This window comes from Hipposideros armiger, unplaced genomic scaffold (assembly GCF_001890085.2).
Source record: "Hipposideros armiger isolate ML-2016 unplaced genomic scaffold, ASM189008v1 scaffold_13, whole genome shotgun sequence".
Taxonomy (NCBI): Eukaryota; Metazoa; Chordata; class Mammalia; order Chiroptera; family Hipposideridae; genus Hipposideros; species Hipposideros armiger.
The window spans coordinates 6,245,177-6,257,268 of record NW_017731363.1 but is presented as its reverse complement, the minus strand read 5'-3'; the positions used below and the strand labels follow the sequence as shown (position 1 = coordinate 6,257,268).

General features: G+C 34.1%; 1 protein-coding gene across 10 annotated transcripts in view; it reads right to left on the bottom strand.

Annotated features, from left to right (window-relative positions):
* Window positions 1-12,092, bottom strand: part of CNKSR2 (connector enhancer of kinase suppressor of Ras 2) — a 265,333-nt gene that overhangs the window by 104,072 nt on the left and 149,169 nt on the right. For all 10 annotated transcript variants that reach the window (XM_019666991.1, XM_019667006.1, XM_019667049.1 and 7 more), the window contains 2 exons: window positions 7,345-7,478; window positions 1,512-1,723 (listed from right to left, as the gene is read on the bottom strand). In XM_019666991.1, the coding sequence (XP_019522536.1) occupies window positions 1,512-1,723; window positions 7,345-7,478 (346 nt within the window). The remainder of the gene's footprint in view (window positions 1-1,511; window positions 1,724-7,344; window positions 7,479-12,092) is intronic.

Below are 12,092 nucleotides of genomic sequence, written 5' to 3'. Positions count from 1 at the left end.
ATGATGGAACCAGGTGCTTTAAACTGTAGTCTGAAAGGACTAACAATTCATAGCCAGTCAAGTAAGAACCTAGCAAACATACGTTTTATAAAGCTATCAGTAATCAACTTAATCTGGTGACTATAAATTATCCTTAAGTTAAACATTCTTATCTACTTCAACATAACTAGAAAATAGCCAGAAAATTCTGGGACACAAAAAAAGAAGAGTTGATATATATTACTGACTATCTAATAATAGGTAGTCAATAAGTACTTGTGGAATGAATGAACAAAAATAAAAATCATGTGTGATGGGACAGAGATAGGGATAACGAAGATGGCAGGCTTTTTTACTGCAGAGGTTTACAATAGGGGAGGAAAGCAAAGGTGCAAATACGTTCAAATTATGACAGCTCAAAATAAGTGCCACCAGAGTAGTATAATTGAGGAGCGGTGCTAAAAAATATCAGTGCTTATTCTTGTGACAGAAAAGCATGTGTACAGAGAATGACACAAAGTAAGATAAATATGATTCCTATTCATTAGGATCATTTTGAAGAAAACATAATTATTACCAAAGAGCTGTAAGGAAAGAAGGCATGTGTATTAAGGTATGTAATGCTCAATCTTTTAGGACCACAGGAGGGAGGCATATGGCCATGGTGGACAAGTAAGGGGGACAGGGGGAAAGGGAATGTTAAAAACAATTTTCCTTCTGCTCAGCTGCCACTCAGCAAGTCTGGACTAATCAGCAAGGACCCTGCCCTTCCCAAGTATAAGTTCCTCACTAAAAATGATGACTTTGAAAACTGGAAAGGGAGGAGCACAGACTTCCAACTAAATCCATTCGTTCTTGCAGTAGGACCATAGGTTTTACTACTTTAACTTTAGGCAACTTTATCTGCCAATCTTTCAGATACACTATACCAATTTTCAGTGTTTGTGACTGGGTTACTTTCTTGGCCATGCATGGAAAAACAGGAGTCAAAGATAAAAAATCCTAGGGGACGGTAACCTTGGGTCCATCTGTTTTAAGTACCGTACATCCTACCTCTTTAAAAGCCATTTCTACTCAAATTTTGCAGCTTCTTAAAAAAATATAAAAATTGAGATGAGATTTTCTCCAGAAAACTCTATCTAAAGATTTTTTTGTAATCCCCAAGGAATAAGGAGATAATTTTATTTTAAATAAGTCATGTTAACAGTAAGTTTTCATTTTAAAAAAGGAAATAAACAACCTTGAATCATTCCAATTTGGCAACATCTGACATACAAAAATTACACGTGATTCAAAAAGGTTCCTGTGAACCTTTAATGAGCTACAATATTACCTACTGTTCTTGCTTACCTGTGGAAAACTTAGAATAATTTTTAATGGCATGCCTCACTTAGAAGCACATGATACACACAGATCAATTACAAAAATACAAAAGCTATCAATTAATTTTCATAACTCAAAAGCCTATGAGAAGAAATTGAGATTCTCATGTCAGACATGTTCTCATGTCAATGTAAGAAAAGAGCTCTTACCGTAAGTCGGGGTGCTTTCTCGTCTTCCTTGACTACTTGATCTTCCTTTTTCATATTCATAGCAATACAAGACAGTATCTTCCTCGACAATATTAAATCTCTTTCGATATTCCTGATCCAGAAAAGAATTTGGTGACTCAGATCCCTTATGCACTGGCTTGCCCACCATATGTCCTCTTAGGTCTTCGCAAGGAAGATTTCCTTTTTCATCCCTAAAGAAAAGGGAAAGGAGAAGGATGTAGGAAAGTGTTAGGGTGGTAAAATGGTAGAAGGTTTAAAATAGAAATGGTATCCTTACCATATAATATTTCTTCTGATCTTTCCAAACTTTCTTTGGTGTTTATAGGGCAATTTTAAACTATTCTTATTCTGAAGAAAAAAATTGCTGAGACTCAGAGTGGTTAAATGAGTTGCCTAAAGGTCACACAGCTAATAAGTGACACACCTAGACATGAGTCATGGATCTTTTAACTCCTATTCTAGTCCATTTTCACTGCACTACGACATATAAAGGAAATCATCTTAGCACATAAGTTGCTTTTAGTGCTCAAGACAGTAGGTAAATGTTAATAATATTCCTTTCTTTTGCCAGTTTATCTAATGGATTCATCGTAATATTTGCACTGCTTATAAACAAAGATGTGTTCAAGAACTAACACCTCTGTAAGGGTACTGTGGTCTTAAGAATGGAATCAGCACTGTATAAACTGATACTGTAAGAATGGCAAACAGCTTGTTATTAATTTAAAATAAACCTTAATGAATAGAATTACTATCAGTATTTAAACTCTATGTATCTCATTTAATAGTAAAAACATATATTCACAGAACTCATTCTAAATAGATATATCAAAATTTCATCACAAATCAACAACATTTCTATTGGAGAGAGTGGAGAAACCTGATAAAATATGGAGTTTAAGAATGAGATTTAAGGGCTGGCTGAGTGGCTTGTTGGTTAAGAGCTGGCTTGGGATGCCAGAGGACCCGAGTTTGGATCCCACATATGAGGGCCAGTGACACTGCCTTCTACAGCTAAGATGGTGAACAACAGCTTGACCTGGAGCTGGGCTGCCGAGAGTCGCTGGCGATGGCAGGTGGGTTGCCATGGGCTACCGTGTGTAGCCAGCAGTCAGTGTGAGCGGCCAGCAGCCGCTGTGAGTGGCTGTCCAGAAGCTGGCGACTGATCTGTCTCACCGGGGAAGAGCGCAATGATGGTACCAACTTGGGCCAGTGAAGCCACGTCCTCCACAACTAGACTGAAGAACAAAAGGACAGCAACTTGTCTGTTCCCCTTCCCCCAATTCCCCAATAAAAATCTTAAAAAAAAAGAATGAGATTTAAAATGATAGCAAGTTGATTTTTCTTCTATGGCTCTCTAAAGAGAAAGATCTCTAATAAATTATAGGATTCCTAAAACTTATTCACAGATAGTATTACTAACACAGCCCAGGAGATCTGGCCCATAATGAGTGGTATTTTGGCAGAAATAGTCCATTTAGGATTGGTTATATTGAGCCTTGTTTCTTTTATGTGTTTCACTGACTAGCTATGAAATTTTTGTTAGAAAACCATGCCTTTTAGAATAGGACTATGAATGTAAATGCAATGTTTCTTCCCTTGTGGATCATTAATTTTATTTCTTCCTAGTTCTTTTTTTTTTAAAGATTTTTTTAAATTGGGGAATTGGGGGATGGGAACAACGCTGGGGAATTGGGGGAAGGGGAACAGACAAGTTGCTGTCCTTTTTTTGTTCTTCAGTGTAGTTGTGGAGGACGTTGCTTCACTGGCCCAAGTTGGCACCATCATTGCGCTCTTCCCGGGAGAGGCAGATCAGTCGCCAGCTTCTGGACAGCCGCTCACGGTGGCTGCTGGCTGCTGGCTGCTGGCTGCTTGCTGCTCAAGCTGGCTGCTCAAGCTGGCTGCTCAAGCTGGCTGCTCAAGCTGGCTGCTGGCTGCTGGCTACACACGGTAGCCCATGGCAACCCACTGCAGCAGGAGCTGCAGCCTATGCCATCACCGGCAACTCACGGCAGCCCAGGTCCAGGTTGAGCTGTTGTTCAGCATCTTAGCTGTAGAGGGCAGTGTCACTGGCCCTCATATGTGGGATCTGAACCGGGGCCCTCGGACGTCCGAAGCCAGTTCTTAACCAATGCGCCACTCGGCCGGCCCTCTTCCTAGTTCTTAATGGTTTCCAGTTCTACCCTAAAGAGTGCCCATGAATGCTATCAAATCAGATAAAAATTTAATTTTATGTCAAGTGGCAAGACTTGAAATCTTAAATCAACAGAATAAGTTGAATTACAATAAGACAGATAAAAAGGAGAAAATTTTAACTGACATATAGCATCTTCTAAGATGGTGCTGAGCTTATAAATCTAATGTCAATTCTGAAATATGAGTTTCAGCTCAGCAAAATACTATACTTCTGTACTATAGTATACCATACTTCTGTATCTGCATGCAATTGTCTAGATTAGGTTTGTCCAAATGAAGAGAACTATATTCCTAGTCTTTGAAATATGTAGAAAGTAAATAATATTCTCAAGACTGACTGAATATGCAAGCTTTATGTATTTAACTCATCACAAGGTGAGCTTGCCATTTACATTGCTAGTCACTCTTTTTTTTTTTAAAGTTTTGCTTATTACCAAACTGTAACTATATACCTAGTTATTAGGTAACATCAAGAAAATATATATGAAATCCAGGTAGAATGTTATGTTCAGCTGGCTAAAAACTTTTGCTGAACAAACTGCCTGGTGCTTTTTGTTACTGCTCGTCCTCTATCAAAAAAAAATTGACACTGCAATTAGCTTGGAAACAGCCCTAACCAACTCGGGGCCCTGGAGTAAGGTTATGCCTACCTATATGTGGGCAGACTTTTCTATAAGGCCTGTGACATACTCGCACATGTTAATGAAGCTGAGGTGACAGGGTGATCTGACCCTAGTTAATTCACCATGCTCTATTTATATGGGCACACCCTGTGGCAGAAAATTGGAAGGGTTGGTATTTCTTACTCTAAAATGATATGAAAGAGGGGCCTTATGCCAACAAAGGAGACATTAAACGTATCTATATATAATTCACTCAATACAGTTGTATTAAGAAAAGTACAAACCAAAAAAAAACCATTGCAGTAAAATGAATTGATACATGTACGAGTATGTATAAGTGTGCGCCTGTGTGTGTACATATTCACACCATGGCCCCTGAATAACTCAATGTATTAATTCATTCTGCTGTAAAGATTAAAAAAAGTTTCTTAATGTTATATATTTATACATATATGTAATAAATTCATATTTTTGTTCTAAAACGGATTTAAGGAAACTAATGAAAAGTTAGAGTACTGCTTTAGTGGACTTTCTTTATATTAAATAACTCACAGTAAAATTAATAAGAGAAATAAATGCATAAACTTCATAGCTGTGCAGACACCTACAAATTCTTCATTTTCATCACAGAAAAAGAAATTTGGTTAAGTTTAAACATGCACTATAGACTATGAAAATGAAACTATATAAGATATATAATGAAGGCATAAGATATATAATAAAAACTGACCAAATTTTACTCAACATACATGAGTGTTTTCTCTTTTAGAGCAAAAGGCACTTTTACAAGCACATTTTTTTTCTGGAATAAATGTGTTCAAAGAACTGTAATCGCATGAAAAAAAAATTCTACCTATTTGACAACTAGCCCTACAATTTTTAAGGTATTTGTTTTGTTTTAAAATGAGAAAGTTTTTATTTATAATTCAAATTAACACCAAAATGCCGATCCTATATAAACAAAAAATTTTAATACAGGAAAAAATGAATGTTCAGATGAATTAAATTAGGTGAACCACATTCATAATCAAAATGAGAAAATGGAATAAAAAAGTGCCAAGGATATATCTATAAAAAGAATGAATGACAACTGCAAAAACTTTTATAAATATAACTTCAAGTCAAACCAGAAAATGCAGATAATTTATACAAAGGAACTTTGATGCATGGATTGTTCTGATTGTGCTATATCAAACGACTGTGTGACTGGGTAATAATTTGACTCAAAATATATTTAGAATATTCTGTTAAATTACACACTTGACTAAGAATCAATTAAAGTGAGAAATACACACTAATGAATTTTACTGAAAAGTATGGAGCTTTCAAACAATACTGACAAAACAAGTACCACTATGTTGATACTTAAACATCTTATGTTCTCTAGTATTTTTCAATAGCATGTTCAAGCTATTTATTGATTTCAGTATATTGCCTTAATCGTATCTGTACCATCTTCAGAGAACAGAACTGGATCATTTTTCTTTTTTGTCTTCTGAAGTGTATTTTAAATACTTTGTCTAGGAAACACTTGCTTTTTTACAAAGTTCCTCCCTATCCAAGAGAAAAGGAAAGAACATTAAAAAACTGCAGAGATTTGATAAAAAATAATCTTTTGATGTTTCTTAATCATTTGCCCTAAAATAAAAATCTTTCAATTAAACGGAGAAGAAACCAAAAAGTGAGTCACCTCCTATTTGAAACACACATACTTCATTGCTCCTCACACAAGAGTATTGGGAAAAGTCTGTTACTATCTTAATAGAATTAAAATGCAACTTGTGCTTTACTAGGATATCAGATGAATTTGTACATCTGATTGTAAATTTAATATAAGACGATAAAGTATATATTTGAAATATTTGTGAAATACAACTTCGTGAATTATATCTTCTCATAAACCACTTTCCCACAGCTACATTTAATTCTCAAAAATAAGAATTGAAATGTTTATAAAACTGACTATAGTTTTATTACTAGATGACAACACAGTATTTGTAGACATGCCATGTTGTCATGTAGCATTTAGATTGCAAAATGCCAGTACCATTATATTTAATAGAACAAAACATTAGGCATTAGGTATACTAACGTAAGATATAATGAAAACTAATAAAAACAAGGAATGTCAGTTCTTTTACATAGTGAAGAAATTTAATATTAAGTATGGCTTGAAAACAAGATACCTTAAATTACTGTTTTGGAATGACTGCACAACTAATTTAAAAACTGAATCAAATTCCTTGTGATTGGTATCAATTATCCCCATTTAGTGCTGGCCCTTTTCCATAATTTTTGTATTCCAGAAGCCTGGGTATCAGAATGCTTTTGGACAGACTGTATTACGGTACCAAGTTCTATTCTTCCTCACCTGCCAGGAATTTCAAATAGGAATCTGGAAATAAAATGGAGATATAGTCTTAAGAAATCTAGAAAATAGACTTTAAAGGCAACTCATTCTCTTGCAAACCCTCTCTACTTTTTGAAAGAAACATTAGTGAACTAAATCAAGTGGAAATTGTAGATACAGAAGTATCTGGGGAAAAAACACATTCTCCCTTATCATCATCCAGAAAACCAAAAACTCCCTCATTACATACATTTAGTAAGGCATACAAGTTATCTATAACTCTCTCTTTTAGAAAAAAGGTATGAAATGCTTCAAAGGAACCTGAGATTTCCAGGGGCTTCTTAGCCAAAGAGCCTCACCTATTAAAATAATCCTAATTCCTATTTAGAGTTACTTTACTATTATTTCCTATTATCTGAGATGCTTTTAAGTTATTTATGCATAGCAAGTATTTCATACATATTAGATATTGTTACTAACCAAGTGCATTCTCTATAATGCAATGATTTTCCAGAATGAGTTCAGAATTCCTAGCTGATAAACTATTCAAGGTGTTTCTGAGAATGTATTTCACAGTTTACATGCAGTTAGATTAGTCTTTGCATAGAAGCTGCCTAGCACAGCATGAGAATTAGTTTTATACCTGGGAATATATGGCTCTGCAGGAGGAGGGGGAATGTAGAGATCCTGGAGGGCAGAACTGTCTCTTTTGGTGGGTGTACTGATGGTGCTGGAAGGCGTGGCAACGCTGCTTGTGGGACTTCTAGGTATAAGAGGCTGGTTAAAATGAAAAAGAAAATACATACGCACACAAACAACACACAAAACAACAACAACGACACATAGTTATCATTTTAAAGTGATCTATTTCTGCAAAATTTTTGAATTTGGCTGAAATTAAGAAGCACATGGTTATTTAGCACATGGATATTCTTTTGAATCTCCAAAAAACAATTTATTACTTCAGAGGTTTCCACTTAGTTCCCAACTCACCTTATTCTATGGTATAACCACGTAAAAGGTATTCATAAAGTACCATGCAGTGTTTCATAATGGGAAGATTTATCTCACAGTCAGAAACTTATTTAAGTTAAATTTGCTTTGTTAGAAACCCGCCTTTGAAAGAAAGACAATAAAGAGTAACTTCCAAAAGAATTAGTTCACTCACATCCTGACTGATATCAACAAAGATATTTCAAACCTTTTCCCACAAAAGATATACCATACTCCTAAGTTAGCAGAATGTCACAGATTTTCAGAGAGGTTAAAAAATGGAGTATGAAAGGACAATACGAGAGAGTATTTTCTAGGAAAATGTACTTTTTTTCCCATAAATATAAACACAACTAGCTGTATTCTCAAAGTCATTTTATGGTACATTTTCAAAAGTATGGTGATTAGTGTGACACAATCATTTCACCTTTCATAGGCACACACATTTACCATTCTCTAAAATGATATTTAGTTCCATACCTACGGATATCATTTTCATGCCCATATTTAAGTGTTAAATATGTTTTTTTTAAATTAAACAATACATCAGGATGCATTGACTTAAGAGCACCCCCAATTCTAAGCTTCACAGCATTTGGAAATGATCTTGTGGTTCGAGAAACTATCCTAAAGTGAAACTAAAATTCACAAATTCTCATGTTTGTCTTACAGATCTTACTGGTTAGCTACATATACAATAACATATTAAAAATTAGAATTATAGTGCAATTGCAAACACAAAAATAATGATCACAAAATGAACTGTATCTTCACATGAAAAGATGTTGTCATTTTAGCCAGTATGAAAACACCTTGAGCATATCTATATAGACCCACAGTTCCATTACTTTAACATGTATTGTTGGACACTCAAAAATGGCATATTACAACTATTTTATATTGCGACAATACTTTTATACAGATAAACAAAGTATGTTCAAGAAGCCAAGCATAAATACAACGTACAATGTAGGTCACTAGGGTAGGCTATGTTGTTTATGGCTCAGTTCACAGTTTTTGACCTCCCTTGTTACACAGCTCACCTTAATAGCTTGAAATCACACATCCCGTCAAAATGACGGTTAAGTTTTAATCTATGTGAAATAGAAATTAAAGAAAGAGAGAAGGGAAAAATAATTGATAATTTATTTTGGGACTCTATAATATTCTATCTCGATATGAAAAAGTCAGACACTTTACATATTGAGAAATTCTGAGATATGAAAGTATGCAGTCAAGTCTATTATGTTTACCTATGCTGATTTTGGAATAGTGTCCAGTGAAACTATGCATGTCTTTTAGAAACGAAAATCACAGCAATGGGAACTCCTGAGATGATGTAGGTAATCAGGAGTCACCTGGACAGATGAGCACCTTGAAGCCCAAGGAAATGAAGATTTGTATTCTTTCTAGGGGTGTATTACATTCCTCTGCAACAGACAGGTCTTTGAATGATGGGTTCGTTAGATCAAGTATTAAGACATATATATATATATATATATATATATATATATATATATGTGTGTGTGTGTGTGTGTATATATATATATATATATAACTGTTGTGATGTGACTATTTATAATTGTTTTCCTCTCTTTCAGGACATTTTGGTATTAAATACAGATGACATTAAACAGTAAGTTTGACCAAAATTTCATTGTTATAGAAATATAAGGAAAATACTCATTATACAGTATATTACTTTCCAAAACTTGCCAATAGATGCACTGTGAGAGAAAAACTTTTATTTGGTATGCTTTTTAAATACTCGAATATCTCTCTTAAAATATCCTAATACTAAAAGTGAACTTAAAAATTAAGTTCTAAAAACATAAGCACTTAAAAATCTAACTAAAAATTTTATTCTCTTTCTTCTCTTCTATGGTCACTGTTTCATTTTGAAGACTTCTCTCCTTCCATTTGACCATCTATAGAACTAAAATAGTTTTTCTTGGTTAGCACCTATCCCTGACCTCCCCAAAGAGGAAGGAAGGAAAAAAGAAGTAGTAGTAAATGTTGACAAGTATATTTTAAATACTCATGACGTGTAAGGTAAAGATTAACAGAATATTTTATTCTGCCTGGACTATTACCAGGATTGTCTTCATAGGGTACTTGTGCCTTTCCCCTTCCAGGACATTTAAATATTAGCCTTATCAGCTTCCTTCAAACTGTTATTTTTTTCCTAGATCTCTATTTTCAGCAAGGAGTTGCTACTAATGTCACCAGTTAATGTGGTTCGCTAAATTATCAAATACATAGAAGAAAAACACTCTTTAATATATTTAAACAGATTACAGGTTGGACTGTGCCAGCTGGTTCAGTTATTTGAATTGGTTGATAAAAACAACTTGTTCTTTCAGAGGAAAAAAAATTAGTCAATCCTCTTGTTTAATTCAACTGGCTAGTTATTTTATTAACTGGTAAATCATAGAAAACATTTCAACTGGTTTACCATACAGATATCATCTGGCTAATCAGTATGCCCTGTACCAAGTAAAGCACATGGTAAATATTAAATATATTCAGTATACTTTTGTCTACTAATTGTACTATTTTGTCAAGCTAATCGGAACTAAAAAGTAAACATTCTTCTTCAGAAACTCATTTGAAAAAATAGACATTATGCAATGGAAAAATAAAGCATTGTTAAGTAGAAGCTTCATGAGAAAATGAAAATAGCTATTTAACCCAAAAGGAAGTCTTTGTGATAATTTAAGATGATAATCTCTTAAATTTTTTCTAACTTTGGACAAGAATTGAAAGAGTACAAATTAAATGACAAAAGAATGAAAGGCAAAATTTGACTAAATCAAGCACAGAATAAATGATGCTATTAGCTAAAATTATCAATGAGGAATTCCTAGTTGTAACAAATGGCATTAAAATAACACTTACCACCAATAACCATTTAAGTCTGTGAAAATACACAGAGAGTGACAAAGAAAGCTTCCCTCAAATAAAAAAAAAGGTGTTCTCTTAGAATTCAATTCAAATTTTAATAGGCATATTCCTTAGTGTTGGAAAAAATTTCTTAATATGTGAGTATAATAATGTAGCAGGATAGCTTTTCCTATCTTGGCAACATCTACTTTCATTCATTTGTTCACAACATAGTATATAAAAAGCAATTACCACTGTACCATGAAGAATTTCTAATTTAGGAAAGAAAGTAGAAATAACGGGTAATCTTTACATTTTACCATTTTGATTGTTTCTCATATTGGTAAAGTCTGTATGGGAAGAGAATTAAGAACTATCATCACTTATGGATAAAAATGCAACAGTATTTTTAACACTGCATCTTGTTACTCGAGTAAGCATGAAGCTTCAGTATGACTGGACCCACTATGGTATGCAATCAAGTATGACATGGATCCATTTTTGCATTCTATACAAAGGGGTTTATTTCCTGGAAAGGACTTGTCATAATATTTAGTTTTCAGATCTAAATGGTTCTAGTGACATAAAGCTCTCCTTCCACAGATTCAGTGAGGCCCCAGTAGGGAAGGTGCTTTTGCATATATGTTATTATTCTTCTAAAACAAGTCTATGATAGATTTCTGGGGGCACTGGCATGCACCTCTTAAAGTACAAATCCTAAATAAAGTGAACATTTGCATCTCTTCAAATATACATTTATAACCTTAAGTCAATTAATGATAATTACTATTATCAACAGGACTCAGAAATCTGTGAGGTAAAATGTATACACACATTTTTCATATCGTCGGCTTGAACTACATAAATACTTTCAAATTGTATCTCACAATATGGCATGGCACAAATCTTCCTCTAACTCATGAGTGATGACTTTAGTGATAATATCCTACTCATCCAGTTTAAACATCATTGGAAGATTGTGCTTATTGTAAAATAAATTTTTCTGCTTTTGTAAGGGATCACTGAAATCTCACTTGAAATTGTCTGATGGCTCAGGTCTTTTCCTTGTGTCCTTAATTCTAACATATCTATGGTAACTGAGTACATATGGCAGATATCGGTGTACTTCTTTTCTGAAACCCCTATGGACTTAAGGACTATAAGAAAAGAATTTCAATACTAAAGAGCTACATTTGATGTTGAGGTTTTGCTTGAAACCATTCACATTTTTAACAACTATTAGCAAGCATATCTTAGTTTAGTGGTCCCTCCGTCTGGTAAGTGACCCAGCTTCCATAGAGCTATAGAAAGTCATGAATGGAACAACATAAAGACAGCCCCCATGTTAAAGATTAAGACAGTGCATTACACATTTTGTAGTTATCTCTAAAATTCACTAACGCAAAAATCACAAAGAGCTTACTTAGCCTTCCAGGGGGAAAATGTCCATTGAAATATGAATGATTACATCAAATATAAAACCCGGCCATTTTATTTACTCTTAGGAATAAGCAC